Genomic DNA, 22,371 nt, shown 5'->3' with positions numbered 1-22,371 from the left:
AACAATTATCAATATTTATGCACCAAATAATGGTGCTGCGACATTCATAAAACAAATTCTCCTCAAGTTCAAGAATCAAATAGACCACAACACAATAATTATGGGTGACTTCAACACACCTCTCTCACCATTGGACAGATCCTCCAAACAAAAGTTGAATAAAGAAACTATAAAACTCAATATCTCAATCAATAACCTAGACTTAACTGATATATATAGAATATATCGACCATCATCAAATGGATATACTTTTTTCTCAGCAGCACATGGATCCTTCTCAAAAATAGACCATATATTATGCCATAGGGCAATCCTCAGTAAATATAAAGGGGTGGAGATAATACCTTGCATTTTATCTGATCATAATGGAATGAAACTGGAAATCAATGATAAAAGAAGGAAGGAAAAATCCTACATCACATGGAAAATGAACAATATGTTACTGAATGATCAATGGGTTACAGAAGACATAAAGGAGGAAATCAAAAAATTCTTAGAGATAAATGAAAATACAGACACAACTTATCGGAATTTATGGGACACAATGAAAGCAGTTTTAAGAGGAAAATTCATCGCCTGGTGGTCATTCCTCAAAAAAAGAAAAAACCAACAAATAAATGAGCTCACACTTCATCTCAAAGCCCTAGAAAAGGAAGAGCAAAACAACAGCAAATGTAGCAGAAGGCAAGACATAATTAAAATCAGAGCGGAAATCAATGAAATTGAAACAAAAGAAACTATTGAAAAAATTAACAAAACTAAAAGTTGGTTCTTCGAAAAAATAAATAAGATCGACAGACCTTTAGCCATGCTAACGAAGAGAAGAAGAGAGCGAGAACTCAAATTACTAACATACGGGATGAAAAAGGCAATATCACAACAGATGCTACAGAAATACAGAAGACAATTAGAAATTATTTTGAAAACCTATATTCCAATAAAATAGAAGATAGTGAAGACATCGATAAATTTCTTAAGTCATATGATTTGCCCAGACTGAGTCAGGAGGATACACACAATTTGAACAGACCAATATCAATGGATGAAATTGAAGAAGTCATCAAAAGACTACCAACCAAGAAAAGCCCAGGACCGGATGGGTATACAGCGGAGTTTTACAAAACCTTTAAAGAAGAATTAATACCAATACTTTTCAAGTTATTTCAGGAAATAGAAAAAGAGGGAGCTCTTCCAAATTCATTCTATGAGGCCAACATCACCCTGATTCCGAAACCAGACAAAGACACCTCAAAGAAAGAAAACTACAGACCAATATCTCTAATGAACCTAGATGCAAAAATCCTCAATAAAATTCTGGCAAATCGAATACAAAAACACATCAAAAAAATTGTGCACCATGATCAAGTAGGATTCATCCCTGGGATGCAAGGATGGTTCAATATATGGAAATCAATAAATGTTATTCACCACATCAATAGACTTAAAAATAAGAACCATATGATCATCTCGATAGACACAGAGAAAGCATTCGACAAAGTACAGCAACCCTTTATGTTCAAAACATTAGAAAAACTAGGGATAACAGGAACTTACCTTGACATTGTAAAAGCTATCTATGCCAAGCCTCAGTCTAGCACCATTCTGAATGGACAAAAGTTAAAGGCATTCCCTCTAAAATCTGGAACAAGACAGGGATGCCCTCTATCACCACTTCTATTCAATATAGTTCTCGAAACACTGGCCAGAGCAATTAGACAGAGGAAAGAAATTAAAGGCATAAAAATCGGAAAAGAAGAACTTAAATAATCACTATTTGCAGATGACATGATTCTATACCTAGAAGACCCAAAAGGGTCTACAAAGAAACTACTAGAACTAATAAATGAATTCAGCAAATTGGCAGGATATAAAATCAACACGCATAAATCAAAGGCATTTCTGTATATCAGCGACAAAACTTCTGAAACGGAAATGAGGAAAAACACTCCATTCACAATATCCTTAAAAAAAATAAAATACTTGGGACTCAACCTAACAAAAGAGGTGAAAGATTTATACAATGAAAACTACAGAAACCTAAAGAGAGAAGTAGAAGAAGATCTTAGAAGATGGAAAAATACACCCTGTTCATGGATAGGCAGAACTAACATTATCAAAATGGCGATATTACCAAAAGTTCTCTATAGGTTTAATGCAATGCCAATCAAAATCCCAACGGCATTTCTTGTAGAAATAGATAAAGCAATCATGAAATTCATATGGAAAAATAAAAGACCCAGAATAGCAAAAGCAATTCTAAGCAGGAAGTGTGAATCAGGCGGTATAATAGCGATACCAGATTTCAAACTATATTACAGAGCAATAGTGACAAAAACAGCATGGTACTGGTACCAAAACAGGCGAGTGGACCAATGGTATAGAATAGAGGACACAGAGACTAATCCACAAAGTTACAACTATCTTATATTTGATAAAGGGGCTAAAAGCATGCAATGGAGGAAGGATAGCATCTTTAACAAATGGTGTTGGGAAAACTGGAAATCCATATGCAACAAAATGAAATTGAATCCTTTTCTCTCACCATGCACAAAAGTTAACTCAAAATGGATCAAGGAGCTTGATATCAAATCAGAGACTCTGCGTCTGATAGAAGAAAAAGTTGGCTCCGATCTACATATTGTGGGGTTGGGCTCCAAATTCCTTAATAGGACACCCATAGCCCAAGAGTTAATAACAAGAATCAACAAATGGGACTTACTTAAACTAAAAAGTTTTTTTCTCAGCAAGAGAAACAATAAGAGAGGTAAATAGGGAGCCTACATCCTGGGAACAAATTTTTACTCCTCACACTTCAGATAGAGCTCTAATATCCAGAGTATACAAAGAACTCAAAAAATTAGACAATAAGATAACAAATAACCCAATCAACAAATGGGCCAAGGACCTGAACAGACACTTCTCAGAGGAGGATATACAATCAATCAACAAGTACATGAAAAAATGCTCACCATCTCTAGCAGTCAGAGAAATGCAAATCAAAACCACCCTAAGATACCATCTCACTCCAGTAAGATTGGCAGCCACTATGAAGTCATACAACAACAAGTGCTGGCGAGGATGTGGAGAAAAGGGTACTCTTGTACATTGCTGTAGGGACTGCAAATTGGTGCCGCCAATTTGGAAAGCAGTTTGGAGATTCCTGGGAAAGATGGGAATGGAACCACCATTTGACCCTGCTATTGCCCTTCTCAGACTATTCCCTGAAGACCTTAAAAGAGCATGCTACAGGCATACTGCCACATCGATGTTCATAGCAGCACAATTCACAATAGCTAGACTGTGGAACCAACCCAGATGCCCTTCTATAGATGAATGGATAAAAAAAAATGTGGCATCTATACACAATGGAGTACTATGCAGCAATAAAAAAATGACAAAATCATAGAATTTGCTGGGAAATGGATGGCACTAGAGCAGATTATGCTTAGTGAAGCTAGCCAATCTCTAAAAAACAAATACCAAATGTCTTTTTTGATATAATGAGAGCAACTATGAACAGAGCAGGGAGGAAGAGTAGGAAGAAAAGATTAACATTAAACAGAGACATGAGATGGGAGGGAAAGGGAGAGAAAAGGGAAATTGCATGGAAATGAAGGGAGACCCTCATTGCTATACAAAATTACATATAAGAGGTTGTGAGGGGAATGGGAAAATAAACAAGGAGAGAAATGAATTACAGTAGATGGGGTAGAGAGAGAAGATGGGAGGGGAGGGGAGGGGGGATAGTAGGGGATAGGAAAGGTAGCAGAATACAACAATTACTAATAGGGCATTATGTAAAATTGTGGATGTGTAACCGACGTGATTCTGCAATCTGCATTTGGGGTAAAATTGGGGGTTCATAACCCACTTCAATCTAATGTATGAAATATGATATGTCAAGAGCTTTGTAATGTTGTGAACAACCAATAAAAAAAATAAAAATAAAAAAAGAGAACTTTCAAAGCCTCATAACTGCTGCCTTTATTCCACTTGACTCGCTCTTCCTTAAAATCTGGCCTCACAAATAATCTCTCCAGTACTGGACTCCATGGTGTCATCCTACAAATAAGATGTTGTTCTGTTCTTTGACAGATGATTTCTGGCAGATCATCGAGTCAGTCAGATCGTGGGTGTGTTTCAGTCATGTGGTTGTTGTAAGGTCAATTGTTTTGTCACATGGTATTTTAATTTTTTTACCATTTTTCTCTTTGCTTTCAGGTTGTTAGATAGATCTTGTCCAATGTTATAGTAAAGAAATTTATTTGTATTAGTTAATTTGTATTAATTGCTCTAACAAACGACCACCATCTTTGTGGCTTAAGACGATAAAAATTTATACTTTTGCCGTTGTGGAGGTTAGAAATCTAGGGCTAAAACTAAGGTGTTGGCAGGATGGGGTCCTTCTGTTAAGGTTCCAAGGAAGAACCTTTCCTTCATCTCTTCCAGATTTTAGTGATTGTGCATATTTCCTGGCTGATGGCCTGGTCCCTTGGACCTCTGCCTCTATTGTCACGTTTTCTTCTCTCACTCTGACCGTAATATGCGCCTCTTATAAAGACTCTTGTGATTACATGCAACTCACATAGTTAGCCCAAGATAATGTCTCCGTCTAAAGATATTAAATTAAATCACACCCCGAAATTTCCTTTTGCCACATAAAGTAACATACTCACAGGCTCTGGGTATTAGGATATGGACTTCTTTGTGTGTGGGCGGGTAAGGGTACTGTTCTTATTTCTCTCTACCATGTATTCCTTCATCAAATAATTATTGCGCTATTAATATATGCAAGTGAACTGTGCTGGACTTTGGAGAAGTGCAGAGAACAGCACTGAGTTTGAGGAATAAAACAGCCAGACTATCTGTGCTCTCATGGAATTTACATCCTAATGAAAGGCCCAGACATTAAATAATAATTTTGTGATTTCTTTAAATGCAATTATAACAAGTGCTAGAATGGAGGAGTGACAAGAACAGAGAATACTGGAGAGTCTGGTATAAATTGGGGCATCAGGGAAACACGGAGGAGATGACTTCTAAGCTCAGCTCTGAGGTAGATTATTAATTAGGTGAAGAGGAGGGTCAAGAGTGAATGTCGGGAGACCAGTGATTAAAACATTAAAGTTCAAAGGATCTTCTAGAACTGTTCAAATTCATTAAGGTCATTAGCTTTTCTTGAACTAAGGGAAATATTAAGTACATTCTCAAGAGAGAGATGTCATTTCCTGAACTTCTCAAAAGCAGGCAAGAAACATTTTTTGTATCTTGAACATCATATATACATCCTCCTTGGAACAAATTGTTTTCTTCTACTAATAGAAGTTAAGGGTAACTTAAGATTTGCATTATTATTGCTGTCCTTTGAAGAGTCTTGCCATCTCCATGAGTTTAATGAGCCCCAAGTAAGTATTTTGCCAATCTAAGTATATACCAAGAGTCTTAGTAGATAAGATAGTCTAAGTATGGAGCCTACATCCTGGGAACAAGTTTTTACCCCTCACACATCAGATAGAGCTCTAATCTCTAGGGTATATAAAGAACTCAAGTCCTTGGCCGATTTATTGATTGGGTTATTTGTTTTCTTATTGTTTAATTTTTTGAGTTCTTTGTATACTCTGGATATTAGGGCTCTATCTGAAGTGTGAGGAGCAAAAATTTGTTCCCAGGATGTAGGCTTCCTGTTTATCTCTCTTATTGTTTCTCTTGCTGAGAAAAAACTTTTTAGTTTGAGTGAGTCCCATTTGTTGATTCTTGTTTTTAACTCTTGTGCTATGGGTGTCCTATTAAGGAATTTGGAGCCAGACCCCACAATATGTAGATCGGAGCCAACTTTTTCTTCTATCAGATGCAGAGTCTCTGTTCTGATATCAAGCTCCTTGATCCATTTTGAGTTAACTTTTGTGCATGGAGAGAGAAAGGGATTCATATTCATTTTGTTGCATATGGATTTCCAGTTTTCCCAGCACCATTTGTGGCAGATGCTATCCTTGCTCCATTGCATGCTTTTAGCCCCTCTGTCAAAAATAAGATAGTTGTAATTTTGTGGATTGGTCTCTGTGTCCTCTATTCTGTACCATTGGTCCTTCCACCTGTTTTGGTTCCAGTACCATGCTGTTTTTGTTACTATTGCTCTGTAGTACAGTTTGAAGTCTGGTATCGCTATATTGCCTGATTCACTCTTCCTGCTTAGAATTGCTTTTGCTATTCTGGGTCTTTTATTTTTCCATATGAATTTCACGATTGTTTTATCTATTTCTACAAGATTTTGATTGGCATTGCATTAAACCTATAGAGAAGTTTTGGTAATATCGACATTTTGAACAGACACTTCTCAGAGGAGGACATACAAACAATTAACAAGTACATGAAAAAATGCTCACCATCTCTAGCAGTCAGAGAAATGCAAATCAAAACCACCCTAAGATTCCATCTCACTCCAGTAAGATTGGCAGCCATTATGAAGTCAAACAACAAGTGCTGGCGAGCATGTGGGGAAAAGTGTACGCTTGTACATTGCTGGTGAGACTGCAAATTGGTGCGGCCAATTTGGAAAGCAGTGTGGAGATACCTGGGAAAGCTGGGAATGGAACCACCATTTGACCCAGCTATTCCCCTTCTTGGACTATTCCCTAAAGACCTTAAAAGAGCGTACTATAGGGATACTGCTACATCGATGTTCATAGCAGCACAATTCACAATAGCTAGATTGTGGAACCAACCTAGATGCCCTTCAATAGATGAATGGATAAAAAAATGTGGCATTTATACACAATGGAGTTATTACTCAGCACTAAAAAATGATAAAATCATGGCATTTGCAGGGAAATGGATGGCATTAGAGCAGATTATGCTAAGTGAAGCTAGCCAATCCCTAAAAAACAAATGCCAAATGTCCATAAGGAGAACAACGAAGAACAGAGCATGGAGGAAGAGCATGAGAAGAAGATTAACATTAAACAGGGACGAGAGGGGGGAGGGAAAGGGAGAAAGAAGGGAAATTGCATGGAAATGGAAGGAGACCCTCATTGTTATACAAAATTACATATAAGAGGATGTGAGGGGAAAGAGAAAAAAAAACAAGGAAGAGAAATGAATTACAGTAGATGGGATAGAGAGAGAAGATGGGAGGGGAGGGGAGGGGAGGGGGGATAGTAGAGGATAGGAAAGGCAACAGAATACAACAGACACTAGTATGGCAGTATGTAAAAACGTGGATGTGTAACTGATGTGATTCTGCAATCTGTATACGGGGTAAAAATGGGAGTTCATAATCCACTTGAATCAAATGTATGAAATATTATATGTCAAGAGCTATGTAATGTTTTGAACAACTAATAATAAAAAATAAAAAATAATTTAAAAAAGGCAAAAAAATAATGAAATATTAAAAAAAAGAAGAACTCAAAAAGCTAAGCACCAAAAAACCAAATAACCCAATCAACAAATGGGCTAAGGACCTGAACAGACACTTCTCAGGAGAGGATATACAATCAATCAACAAATACACAAAAAAAGGCTCATCATCTCTAGCAATCAGAATTAAATTAAAACTACTCTACAATACCATCTCACTCCAGTAAGAATGGCAGCCATTATGAAGTCAAACAACAAGTGCTGGCAAGGATGTGGGGAAAAAGTACACTCATATATTGCTGGTGGGACTGCAAATTGGTGCAGTCAATTTGGAAAGAAGTATGGAGATTCCTTGGAAAGCTGGGAATGGAACCACCATTTGACCCAGCTATTCCTCTTCTTTGTGTATATCCAAAGGACCTAAAAACAGTATACTAAGGGACATCAATGTTTATAGCAGCACAATTCACAATAGCTAGACTGTGGAGCCAACCTAGATGCCCTTCAATGGGTGAATGGATAAAAAAAATGTGGCATATATACACAATGGAATAATACTCAGCACTAAAAAATGACAAGATCATGGTATTCGCAGGGAAATGGATGGCATTAGAGCAGATTATGCTAAGTGAAGTTAGCCAATCCCCCAAAAAACAAATGCCGAATGTCTTCTCTGATATAAGGGGGGTGACTCAAAATTGGGTAGGGAGGAAGAGCATGGGAAGAAGATTACCTCTAGATAGGGAAGAGAGGTGGGAGGGAAAGGGAGGGAGAAGGGGATTTGTATGGAAGGTGGAAGGAGACCCTCATCATTATACAAAATACATGTATGAGGATGTGAGGAAAAAAAAAGAATAGTGTTACCTTAGATTAGGTAGAGAGAAGTGATGGGAGGGGAGGGAAGAGGAGGGGATGGGGGGATAGGAAAGATAGTAGAATGAAACAGACATTATTATTACTGTGGGTATATATGTGACTACATGACCAATATGATTCTGCAACCTGTACACTCAGAAAAATGAGAAATTACATCCCATCTGATTCAAATGTATGATATGTCAAGATCATTGTATTGTTATGTGTAACTAATTAAAACAAATAAAAAATTTTTTAAAAAGACTAAGTAGATACTCCAAAATTACAAATATGAACTTTAACAAAAAACAAGTACAGATTAGGTTCTCTACAAGATCATTTCAAATGCTTGGGAAAAAGACCAAAGAGTAGACCCTAAGTCCAAAGTGTTTTAATGTTGTTTTCAGTTCTTAGCATTTTAAATGTTCAAATATTCAAGGACTAATTTAATACAGTGATCACTGGTATTTAAAGCTCTGTTTCTGTGATAATTTATTGTCTGATGACCATCAAAGAGTCTTGGGGAGGCCAAATACATAGGAGGTAGAAGAAATCTAGTTTTCATTTTCACTTTTTTTAATTGTAAGAAAAGGTGAGCATTTACCCCTAAATTTTTGGTCCTTTAATCTTCCTTTATTATAAAACAATTGGGTTTGTGGTCTTTGCTCATTTTTTTTTCCCATTTTCAACATTGAGAGCTCTTTAAATCATAGAGAAAATAATTCCTCATGTGGCATCTTACAAGAACATTTTCCAAGTTTGTCATTTGACTTTTGGCTTTGCAGGTAGAGCAGGTTTTTACCAGTCAGATGTATTAATATTTACCTTTGAGATATTTGGATCACAAATTATAAAATTGCTCAGGTTTTTCTTTGTCTATGATTGTGTTCTTTCTGATTCAATCTTTAACTAATTTTGACATAAAGACTAAACATCTAGCTTAGAAATTTCCTCCAAATGTTTAGCTTTTAGTCCTATGTATTTGAATAATCCAGTGTTTTACCACTGATTGGAAATGCTATTTTAATACAAAACAATAATCTCAAACACATTAGGATTTATTTCTTGACACCATATTCTGTCTCATTTTAAGCTGATTTTCTACATCTAAATGGCTACATTCCTCTGTCATTTGTTTAATTGTTCATGATTTCCTCAGATGCTTAAAGAGGAACTTTAACAAAAACATTGTCAATTAAACAGCTCCACAACCAACAGATTGCTTGGATTTTTTTTTCTCATCTGTAAAATTAGGATAATGGAATAACCTTACAATTGCGGGGGAGGATTTTAGATAATATATGTACGCTAAGTGCTTAGTTCCATTTCATGATGGTTGTCACTGCCTTTTACTTTCCAGACCCTAATGTGTCTCTATCATACCATAACAGCTTAGTAAATGTATATTACAAGAATAAAAGAATGACTGTTTTTGTCTAAAATGCCTGTCAGTTTCATTCAAGACCCTTTTGATTAGTACCATTTCTGGTCATCTTTCAGGCACAGCCATGGGTTTAATTAACTGGGGCAATTTGGAAAACTTTATTAACTCTTCTAGAATATTAATGTTTCAAATAATGTTCCAAGGCTGTACGTTATTCTTTCTCAGATATATGGTCTCTTTGGAAACAGCGTTTGATTTTCCAATGGCTTATAAAATCGTACTTGAAATCAGCCATCATTCAAGAAGGAAATTTTCTTAGCTCAAAGCTCTGGTGACTACACAAATGGCTTCTTTCTTATTTAATAATTTGTATTCTTCAAAGCCTAGAGGTCTGAGGAAACATTACTCACACACTCACCCTAGTTAAGGTGGACGACAGGGGTGGGGCACACACAAGCTGGGGAGGTTGACCAGACAATCAGATGGGGGCAGAAAAACTTAATTTTTCTGTCTAATTTGGGTTCTGGGCTACTATTTTGCTAAAATTGTGCATAACAGAAATCATGGAAGCTCCAAAGTAATAGATGATGATGACAGAGGAAGTAATTTCCTTTCTTTGACGTAGACATTCTGCTAAGTGGAGGGCACTTATTCATTTTGATTTTTTTGTGTGTGTGCCTGTCACAACAAAGGCAAGTCATAATTATAGGGCTGAGAGGACAAAAGCAGATTTCAGAGATTTGAATCCTAGAAAAGAGATATGGGTTAAAGAAATTTATTCCAGCACTCATACCCTGCCCCCCCCACAGAGAGAGAGAGAGAGAGAGAGAGAGAGAGAGAGAGAGAGAGAGAGAGAGATGTGTGTGGGGTGGGGTGGGGTGTGATGAAACCTGGGACATGAGAATATTTTTATTAAGAATATCTATTTATTGAGAATACTTTTATTAAGAAGAACAATAGCTGGTTACTAGAGAACATTGGTTTTAAACAGAAAAGCCTATTAGACTTCAATCCTAAACCCCAATCCTCTTGCCAATTCCATATTACTTTTCATTCATTGATTCATTTCTTTAATTATCATTTATTGAATACCTACTGGATCCCAGGAACTAGGGGGACTCTGAGAATATGCCTCCAGAAAGTTCCCATTCAAGTGCAGGACTCCTACTGCACCCCGAGCTGTTTCAACAGGGGACGTAACTAGCAGATATATTTCTGGGGCATGGCTACGTCCTTGATCGAAAAGGAGATTGAAAAGGCCAGAATGGATGCTGATGATAAGATGATTTTTTGGAAAGATAAGCAGAGAAGGTCTACGTCTAGATAGATAGACCAAAACATTTTCAGGCCCAGTTTGAGTCTGTGAAAAAGATGAAGAAGAAGATGTGCTAGGAGTATAGACAGGTGTCATGCAGCTTTTTATTGCTGCGAACAGAATACTTGACAAGAACCGCTTTAGAGGAGGAAAGATCGATTTTAGGCTTAGAGTTTCAGAGGTTCAGTCCTTGGTCAGCTGACCCCTTTGTTCTGGGCCTGAGTGAGGCAGAACATCATGCTGTGGGGGAAGGCTGTTCAGTGGCATTTAGGAAGGAGAGAGAGAGAGAGAGAGAGAGAGAGAGAGAGAGAGAGAGAGAGAGAGAGAGAGAGAGAGAATGAGTGGTAGTGCAGAGCCAGGGACAAGATCTAATTCCCTTTACCCCCAGTGACCTACTTCTTCACATCATGCCCTGCTTTCGTACAGTTACCACCCATAGCCCATCAGATGAATTAATCTACTGATGATTGACAGCTCTCATAATCTAATCATTTCACCTTTGAACATTTCTGCATTGCTCACACACGAGCTTTTAAGGGGAACAGCTCATATTCAAGCCATAACAGGATACAAACAAGTTTTGGGAAAAAATGAAAAGATAAGGAGTATTATGAAGACATTACTGTCCTTATTTTATGGGTAACACTGGGTTCCAATGTAAACACATTTATTAAATACACACTTATAGGGCATCTTTAGAGTCCCATCCCCTGGACCAAGTAGTGGGAATAGACAGCTGAGAAGGTATAACCCAGCCTTACAATCTCACAGATGAGCCTTTGACATTTAGGGGGTCATTAATGACCTTAAAGGAGAGACTAGAAATCTAGTAAAAGAATTCAAGTTCATGAATCCACCAGGAAATGTGTAGAAATCGAGGAATGGTTGGAGAAAAGAATGACACAAGGGAGTAAGTAGAGATATGATTTTTGGGGGTGTCTGGGAGGTTACCAGATGACAAAGAGAAGGCCAGTCACAGGAGAAGGGACAATACTTGTAAGCTTGTTGACAATAGCTTTTAGACTTAGGCTGAAAACGGCTTCACACTATAAAATAAGCTAAACATGCATCTCTCAAGGGAAGAGTTGAAGCAAACATGTTCAGCAGTGCCCTTCACATCGGATCTCTCAGTCAACAAATCCTACGAGGCACCTACTATGTACCAGCCCCAGGAAATGACAGAGTAAGAAAGATGAGGTCTCTGGGCTCAAAGGTTATGAAAGAAACAAAGAGCTGTGAGGAGATGGGAAGGAGGCCTTCTTCAGACAAGTCAGTCAGAGAAGGCCTGGGCAAAATGGACCCACTTCAGCAGAGACCTGGAGGAGGGGAAGGTGTTGGCCCAACCAACAGCTGGAGGGGTTCTAGGCAAAGGGCCCAGGCACAGTGCTGAGGAGGCGGGACTAACGTGCTGGGCCAGCTCTTATTCTCTCTTGAAGACACTTGGGAAGGCTTAGTCACCGCCACTCCTGTTCTCCCTGGGAGAGCTCAGCCTTCTTCTGCTGGGGTTCCTGTTTCTCCTGGAGCCTCCTTTAGCACACTTGTTTCTTTGTCATCCTTTGTTTCTAAGCCTGCCTTTCCAGTAGAATCACTATTTGCATTGATTTTGCTCACCACCGTTGATAGAATACTGTTCTACATAATTCATTCTACATAAATATTTGCTGGCTGGAAAAAGGAAAATAATTATATTTGTAGAAACTATGGGACTCAAGGGAAGCCTTTCCATTCTCTAGGTATTTATTAGTAGGCCTGTTTATACAACAGGGCTGTCATATCTGTTCTGCAGATCTGTAATGGGATAATTTATGTGGACAACCTGGCTGTGGGTTGGCACTTGGTAGACACTCAAGGGAAAAACAAAGGTTCCTTGAGGCATAACTAAGTGAATGAAAGAATACCTGGTTTAATTGGTACTGAGAAAGTTGGAACACTTGTGCAAGACTCTTGGACATTAAGCTTTTCAGGCTGTTTCATCAAATCTCTAAAACCAAAGCTGCCTTTACTTCCCACTGGCTCTGAGAAGTGGCTATTCCAAATGTGCTCTATAAACTAGGCTAAGCACAAGTGGTGATGACGTGAAGAGAACTCAACCTGAACAGAACACAACCCTGGGCCTTGAGCTCCAGATCTCTTCACGTCATCACCACTTGTGCTTAGCCTAGTTTATAGAGCACATTTTGTGCTTAGGATAGTTTATACAGCACACCAGTTACGAGGTTTGTATCAGGACCCTAATCCTCAACTGTAAGCTGTGTTTGATGATGAATACCTATAAAACAGGGTTTGACCCTGTGGGACTGGATTGAAATTGGAGACATCAGTATGAACTCATGTACACACACACACACACAACACACACAATGAGAAGAATAGACACAGAGACAACTACAGATGCATGTGAACATGTGAGTTGTGTACATACATACTTTACTTAGCTGTCCACTAAGAAGGACCAGGAGCAATGATACCCCAGCAGCAATGAGCACTCCAACCTACATCTTGGTTTCTAAATGAAATGAACCATGAAAGGAACCAAGTTCTTTGGAGAAATGGTTTATGCTAGAGTTGGGGGAACAAAATGATCCAAGCTCATTTTGACACAACAAAATGAGCTTGGATCATCTGCTCATACCAGAAAGGAAGGAAGTCCTTAAAAAAAGATGCAGGCACGTCAGAGGGACACAGGAATCTACCTGAAAAGCTCCCAGTGGTAGAAAAACTGGAAAAACTTGAGCAACAAAGTAAATAACATAGATTTAGATTATAACTCAAAGCATAAAATACATATGCCTGAGCCCATACTAACATAAATAAATGATTCACTAAGTAACTAAAGGGGGTGAAGAGACTTCTTTATAGAATTCCAAATAATATTCAGGAGGTGGTGGAATGGTCCTCCCTGGCCTCCCTAGGCGTGGGCTGGATTTAGAGACTCACTTTTAGGAAGCAGAATACAGGAAATGAGGAAAATAGTAACTTTACGGTGGGGAACCCTGCAAGCAGCACCTTAACCACAGGATGAAGTTTGATCTCGCCAGTGATGTCCTGTGGCATTGTGTACCCCTAATAGGCAGTGATGAGAAGGACACTGCCTATCTAGGGTGTTCTTCCCAAAACTCCATTATCTAATCAAGATACAAACATCAAACAAGTCCCAACTTGAGAAACAATTCACAAATATACTTAATTCAGTATTCCTCAAAACTGTCAAAGTCATGAAAAGTAAGGAAAGATGGAGAACCAGAGACCACTATGGAGACAAGACAACTAAATGCTGTGTGTAGATCCTGGAACAGCAAGAGGACATTGGTGGAAAAACTGGTGACATCTTGATCAAGTCTGGAGTTTAGTTGCTAGTAATAGATACAAAATAGTAGTGTTGGTTTTTAATAGGCAATGCGAAGATGATAACATGAGCAAAACTGAACTTATGTGAAGGGTGTTCTCTGCTGTATCCTTGTGACTTTTATGTAAATACAAAACTACTACAAACTTTTTCAAAAGTTTATTAACAAAAAACAGAGTTTGGGGAAGACTCGATGATAATATCTGAGAGCACATTATGAGCTCACAGGGTAGTAGGCACACAGTTATGAACACAAAGAGACACTCCCTCGAACTGAATGAAATTTAGTGATTAATGAATCTTAGAAATGTTCAATTTCCTGTCCTCTGTGATTTTTTTCCCCTTAAGTTTTGCTACCTGAGACCTTATATTAAAAGAGATGCTTTGACGCCTGATGTTTAAAAAATAAAAATAAATTCCTGAGGTCAGCTTGTTTATTTCCCAGTTGAAAAAGAATTTGTCACATGTCATTTTCTCATAATAAGGGTAAAAACTCACTCATTCCCAAGTTCATTTATGTCAGCTTCTAGGGAGTTTGGATTCCAGGGAAATACAAAGTCCCTGTGTATACATACGCTCCCACACACTCAGCACCAGAGAGTTGGGTTCTACAGAAACTGGATTCACCGTGTGAAAAGCTGCTTTATGGTCTGGTGGCTTTCTAAAGTCAGCTGTTCTCCCTCCCAGAAGTTTAAGTGGGTTGGAGGCCCTGGAGAAATGAGAAGAATCTATCTCCATGCAGAGCATACATTCTAAACATGATTCTCCTTTAATGTGGATCAGAGTGGTGTGAAGTCAGTCTTGAGGGTGCCTGTGAGATGCTCATAAACACAGCATTCTCTCCAGCACATCCACAGTTAGGAAGGGAATGTATTCTCAGTTTCAAGGTCTGCCTGGGGAATCTCAGGGTTAGGAGACCTAGGAGTTCCTGAATAGAACCCAGAAGGCTCCAGGAGGCTCCTGAACCAACTTGGGCTTTTACCTTGTGACACTAGGATCCCAAGAAGACAGGCTTAAGGAGTCACAGGGTACACATGAAGAAGCTGCATTCAATTTCAATTTGTGAACTGTGCTGTGAGAATCATGCTTTAGTACACACATGTACACATGCAGGTGCACAAACCAGCATCAGTCAATGTTCTGTGTGCAAACGAGGGGAAGACTGGTAAAAATAATTCCTCCAAAGTAGGTAACACAAAACCATCTCAGTGGACATTGTAATACTGGCTTACTGATTTTTTTCCCCTCTTCCCACCCTTCATCTCCCTCTCTCTCTTCCCAATGCTTACATCCCAATAAGGCAATCTACGTAATTCTAAGACCTTTGCATTTCTGTACCTCATTTTCCTTATCTATAAAATATGGACAATATCTACCTCATGATATTAAATGGATTAATAAATAGAAAGCATTTAGAAGAGTATTTGCACACTGTAAATACTGAAAAAGTCATTTTATGAAAATAGTTGACAGGAGATTTAACATTTTATTGGGAGAGTTAAGAATTATTTTATGGAGAAGGTGACAGTTGAGATGAGCTTGTAAATGTATTTACTGCACCTAACCTATCAAACATCGTAGCTTAGCCCAGCCTACCTGGATAGGCTCAGAACATTTACATTAGCATACAGCTGGGCAAAAATCATCAAACACAAAGCCTACTTTATTATGAAGTGTTGAGCATCTCATGTACACACAGATGGGTGTTTGTAGACATGATGGGATGTGAAAACACAATATCCCCAAACATTGGCAATGCAGCCTATTACAGAGGAAATTCCTGTAGTATGTCTCCCCTCTGGGAACTATGGCTCCCTGTTGCCATTCAGCATCTCAGAGAAGGTTGCAACCTCATACCAAGAGTTATGGAAAATTCAAAATGTGACTTCTGCTGAATGTGTATAGATTTTGCACCATTGTAAAGTTGAAAAATCCTAAGTCAAACCACCTGAAGTTGGGAACCATTTATACTGTGTAATTCTATTTAATGAAGTTTGAGAATAGAATTTTATATCAATGAGCTAATCTATGGAGAGATTTCAGAAGAGTAGACACTTTGGGGCATTGACTGGGAAGACTTGTGGTGGGCTAGAGATGATTTATATCTGTACTTGTATGTTTACCTGCAATTTAGTGGGTAGGTAATTCATATATGTTTTGTAGAAGTGATCTATGGAAAAAAAGGTTTACTATGTACCATTTAAAAATATGTGTTCAAAATTTAAGGTTAAGGAGGAAAAGCAGGGCACAAAACTAAACATGCTCAAAACAACCTTGAATGAAATGTAATCTATTTAAAAATTAAAAGGAGAATAATAAACATTTTAACATTGGTCATTTCTGGTAGGGGGATTTCAGTTTGACTGTCTAGAAGGAATGCTCCAGAGGAGTTTCCGAAACACTGACTCAGTGATAAGACCCCAGCCAAACTCTCTGAGCAGAGCGACAGAATGCCAGTTCTGTTCTTTCCTAGGGGAGTAACTTTAATCAAGTTGCATAAACTCCTAAACTCTCAATTTTCTCAACTGTAAATGGAGTTATACTGATTTGAATACCCTAAGGTTGAATGGGGGGCTAAAGAAGATGAAGCATGAACCTCTGCCCAGCATCAGGTGCCCAGAGTGCTCAGGACATGCCAGTTATTGCTATTGAAGGAAACAGAGGCGGAGGAGAGTGAAGCTTGTTCAGGTTCACTCTGACTGTTCCTCTTTTCTGGATCATCTGAAGAAATGGAGGCTACTCAGGGGGATTTAAGAAGAGGAGGAAAGTCCAGAGCAATCCCCAAAGGAAGTAAGGGGAGTTGCCGAGGAGGCAGGCGAAGGCCCACCAGCAGCACTGGCACCCAGCTGGGGCAGAAAAATGAGTATTTCTAGGTGAAATCCTTCAGCTCCCTCCCAAAGAGGATGGCTGAGATGTTTCTGAGTTGGGGATTGTACTGGGAAGTCCAGGAAATGAAATGTGGGATATAAACTCCAGAGAAAATAAATGTAAAGAATGCTATTTTAACTGTGAGAGTTTTAAAGTTGAGCATTTTGTATGCATGTGGCTGGGATATAATGTGTATATAACATGGCATTATTTATGAAAATCACAGAAGCCCAGATCACTGACCTTCCTACACAAGGAAACACTTCCTCCTTGTGATATCAAATGGTGATTATTAGAATACAATACTCGCATGCCATTGGACACATAATGTGGTTTTTTTAAATTAAAGACTTAAAGGCAGCATACCACAAGGATGCAGCTACATCGATTTTATAGCAGCTCAATTCACAATAGCAAAATTGTGGAACCGACCTAGATGCCCTTCAGTAGATGAATGGATAAACTGTGGTATATATACGCAATGGAATATGACTTGGGATTAAAAGAATAAAATCATGATATTTTCAGGCAAATGAATGGAGTTGGAGAATATTATGCTAAGTGAGGTAAGCCAAGCACAAAAAAACCAAATGCTGAATGTTTTCTCTGATATGTGGATGCTGATGCATAATGGGGATGGCTGGGGAGCATGGGAGGAATGGATGATTAGACAGGGCAAAGGGGAGGGAGGGAAGGGGGCATGGGGGTGGGAAAGACGGTGAAATGAGATGAACATCATTACCCTAAGTACATATATGAAAACACAAATGGTATGGCTCTTCTTTGTGTACAATTAGAGACATAAAAATTGTGCACTATATGTTTAATATGAATTGAAATGCATTCTGCTGTCATATATAATGGGTTAGAATTAAAAAGAACTATACAGGCCACCTTGCAAAAAATAAAAAAAAATAAAAATTTAAAATTAACTAACTCTGTTAGAAACTAGTAGAGTCTACAGCTTCTCAGGTGGAATTAGGGGAAATTTAATTGGTAGTCAATAATGGATGAAGCATGAAATATACACATACTCCAGGCATTTGAATCCTTTCTTTTTGCTCAGGGAGAGAGGCTTATGATATTTAACGCTGTCAGTCAGCAAAATCATGTGCATTGGTTAGCCTGCAAAGAATTAGAATTGACTTCTAATTTCAATGTGAATAAAAAAATTTATAATTAAAATAGAAACAGAAGAATCACGATGCTGGGAAAAGAAATCAAGAAATTTTTCTTAAAGGAAATTTGTGAAAATCATATTATGAGGCCTAATAGGATTTCATATTATACTTTCATCTGGAGTGTGGGGAGGGAATTGTGTCAACATTTGCAGCCTTGTCTTTGACTGCAATCCAATTAAAAGTTGCTCGAAATGATATAATGCACGCAGGGTGTTCTGAACAGCTGTCTCTGAATAATAATGATATTTATAATAATCCCATTAGCTATCATTTTTATTAACACCTTTTTATATAGCAGGCAGTATGCTAAGCATTTTATGTTCTAGCTCACTTACTTCCCATGATAAATCTAGGAGGGAGGTATTTTTTTTTACACATTTTATGAGTAAGGACAACAAAGCTCTGACTAGGGTGACCAACTGTGTAGGTTTTCCCAGGATGTGGGACTTTCATTGCTGATCCTAGGAAAGTCCTGGGCAACCTGGGATGAGCTTGTCACTCTTTAAGAGTGACTTGCTTGGTTTTTAAGTAGTAGAGAGGTGGATTTAAACTTGTTTTCCTTGGTTGATTAACTCTCCTGCCTTCTGCCAGCCCAGCTCAATATTACTGTCCACAATAGCTAGAGAGCAAAGACATTCTTCGTAGCCTGAGAGGAGGCCTCGGTCTAGGTTGAAACTAGTGAATATTAGTTCACATGGAGTAATTGAAAATGTCATCTTCAGGGAAATGGGTGGCACTAGAGCAGATTATGCTTAGTGAAGCTAGCCAATCCCTAAAAAACAAATACCAAATGTCTTCTTTGATATAATGAGAGCAACTATGAACAGAGCAGGGAGGAAGAGCAGGAAGAATAGATTAACATTAAACAGAGACATGAGATGGGAGGGAAAGGGAGAGAAAAGGGAAATTGTATGGAAATGAAGGGAGACCCTCATTGCTATACAAAATTACATATAAGAGGTTGTGAGGGGAATGGGAAAATAAACAAGGAGAGAAATGAATTACAGTAGATGGGGTAGAGAGAGAAGATGTGAGGGAAGGGGAGGGGGGATAGTAGGGGATAGGAAAGGTAGCAGAATACAACAGTCACTAATAGGGCATTATGTAAAATTGTGGATGTGTAACCGACGTGATTCTGCAATCTGCATTTGGGGTAAAATTGGGGGTTCATAACCCACTTCAATCTAATGTATGAAATATGATATGTCAAGAGCTTTGTAATGTTGTGAACAACCAATAAAAATTAAAAAAATAATAAAAATAATAAAAGAATGTATATATAAAAAGATAAAAAAAAAGAAAATGTCATCTTGACTTTCCTGTCCCCACACCTCAGAGTAAGTGAAGTTGAGCATCCTTGATGGCATTTTCAAAGGGCTTTAATGTCACTGTAGACAACATTCAGGGTGGAGCCCACTTACCTTGGGAAGGGGGTAGAGATGGCACTGCGGTTGGCCAGTGTTCTGCTTACAAAATTCCAGAGTGTGACACACCACATCAGCATTCATACCTGCCTCAAGCCTAGAGGGAAATGGGACAAAACAAAGGCTATTAACGTCTCTCAGGAAGGAAAGACTAGGAAACCGAAGCTATTTCAGAGAAAGGTGAGTCTCCAGAAGGGATTCTAATACCAACTACTTGGGGCAGCCTGGCCTTCCAGAGCCTCATGTGGGTAGCTTCTGGATCATAAGGATTTCTGGCCATTGCTCTCTGCTCCATCTAGAATAAGGTCTTAGGGGCAGAAAGGGCACACACCGCCCTCACCTGAGTCAGCTTTCTCATGAGTTTTGAGGTTCTGTTTAGATGAAACCACAAATACAATTAGAAAGGTCCTGGGTGTAATTTGAGGGAAGAATATTTTGAAGTTTGCAGACTAAAGCAAAAAAAAAAAAAAAAAAAAAAAAAAAAAAAAAAACCAAAAAACATTTATGATACACTCTTCAGCACCTAAAATTATTTTCTTTTTCTTTTTGGTACCAGGGATTGAACTCAGGGGCACTCAACCACTGAGTCACATCCCAAGCGCTATTTTGTATTTTATTTAGAGACAGGGTCTCACTGAGTTGCTTAGTGCCTCACTGTTGCTGAGGCTGGCTTTGGACTCATATGATTCTCCAGTCTCAGCCTCTAAAATGATTGTCTTAGGTATAATTCAAAACATCTATTTTCCTTTAAGTAAAGAAAATATAATATAGAATTATTTCTTTCCCTGGGATGGTGTAAAGATAGAGCTCTTTGGTGTACATCTAGATGAACCTTCCATATCCATTTTCTCTTTGGCACTCCAAAAACTGCTTACCAAAAAAAAAAAAAAAAGAAAAAAGGAAAAAAAAAGAGTATGATGTGCTGCTTTGAATGAAGGAAAAACTATGGATTTTTAGTAAAAATTTCAATGATATTATTGATTCAAACCAAACCAAAGCAGGAAAAACAAACAAATCCAACAACTTTGGTTGGTAATACCCAGAGATAAATCTTTGTATTATGTGGACAGTGATGGGTTCTAGAAAACACTTTATGGAGTTTCTTCCAGGCCACTTGACTTTCCCCTTCAGCTATAGGGGTGGGCTTCTGGTAACCATTTTGATGTATTAGTCCCCCTTATCTTTGGGGGATATGTTCTGAAACGTTTGGTGGATACCTGATGCAGCAGAAGTAACAGGTTTATACCAAACCCTGTATATATCATACTTTTGCCTATACATTCTTAACTACCATACAGTTGAATTTATAAGTTAGACACAGTAAGAGATTAACAACAATAATGACAAATAAAATAGAACAGTTCCAATAATATTTCATAATAAGAGTTATTTAAAACTTATAAATTATTTCTGGAATTTTCTAGCTAATATTTTTGGATGGCAGTTGAGTGCAGGTCATTGAAACAGGATAAAGGGGAACTCTGTACCTTATAATTCCTGGCCAATTGATTGAACTTCATCAGACAACTGTTCCAAGCAGAACCAATCAGATGCTCTCTTAGGAAAAACTGGAATTGTTAAAAAAAGTTTGACTTTGGTCCAGACTATCCTCAAATTAAAAGGAGCTGTAGTCAACTGGGGCTGTAATATATCCCAGCATGTGGACTGAGTCTCTGGAAAGCGAGTCTGCAGGAAGGGGTTCTGGGGCAGAATACAGAAGGAATGAGGAAGCCCAGGGAGAGCACACCAGGGTTCCTTTGGTTTCCAGGTTCAGTCTCTTTTAGATACCTAGATATGTCCCTGCCCTTGAGTTCCATGATATGTGCGCTCTAGGTTCCTTACTTCTCTCCCTATCAAACCATTACAGTGAGGACCTCCATGTCTATTACTATTACTGCCACCTTTCTTTTCCTCTCCCTGACCCTCCTCCTCTTCTTCCTCTTCCTTCTTCAAAACCCAGGTCAAAGAACCAATCAAATACAAATAAATAGATGAGCAAAAGGAAGTCTAGTAGAGAGCAAAGGAAGGAAAACAGGGGGGCGGGGAGGAGGAGTAGGAAAGAGGGAGGGAAAAGAGGGACCAAGTGTTAAAATCAAATTTCACCAACATATGATTTTGTCAGGATGAACCCAGCCACTATGTGTAACTACAAAGTTCAAATAATAATAATAATAATAATAATAATAATAAACCATCTCAAGGTCAAGTTGTTTCTGTTTCTTGCAACTGCAGGCAGTTATAGTCATATGTGATCCAACCCTTGAGAACTGATGGTTAGCACTGGAAAACACTTGGCCAGGGCCCAAATGTAAGTTATTGAATCTGCTCCCCCAATCCATGCTCATCTCTGTTTATTTCCCTGATGCTCATTTCACAAACCTGGGTTATACACCCATCAAAAGGAATTTTAAACCTGGACGTGCAGAATAAAAAATGAGATTTGAAAAGGTAAAGCAAATATGAAACGCAAACAAAACATTCTGGTTTTCACTTAATGAGTGAGCAGCGCTTTTAATGGTTGCTGAACATCATAATAATTTTAAAATCTCTAATAATTTTATCTTTGAACTACCACCCCTTCAAATGCTGGAGGGGACCTTGAGGATTTATTTATACCATGCATCCTCCTGTAGACAGACCTG

General features: G+C 38.3%; 1 protein-coding gene across 1 annotated transcript in view; it reads right to left on the bottom strand.

The window, feature by feature from the left end:
• The window catches only part of AOAH (acyloxyacyl hydrolase), a 223,752-nt gene that overhangs the window by 138,528 nt on the left and 62,853 nt on the right, over nucleotides 1–22,371 (bottom strand). Inside the window, exon 4 of the mRNA XM_081285694.1 lies at nucleotides 19,727–19,826. Coding sequence (XP_081141820.1) covers nucleotides 19,727–19,826 — 100 coding nt within the window. The remainder of the gene's footprint in view (nucleotides 1–19,726; nucleotides 19,827–22,371) is intronic.

The sequence above is a fragment of the Spermophilus citellus genome (genome assembly GCF_964194105.1).
Source record: "Spermophilus citellus genome assembly, chromosome: 3".
Taxonomy (NCBI): domain Eukaryota; kingdom Metazoa; phylum Chordata; class Mammalia; order Rodentia; family Sciuridae; genus Spermophilus; species Spermophilus citellus.
This window is presented reverse-complemented; position numbering and strand designations above follow the sequence as displayed.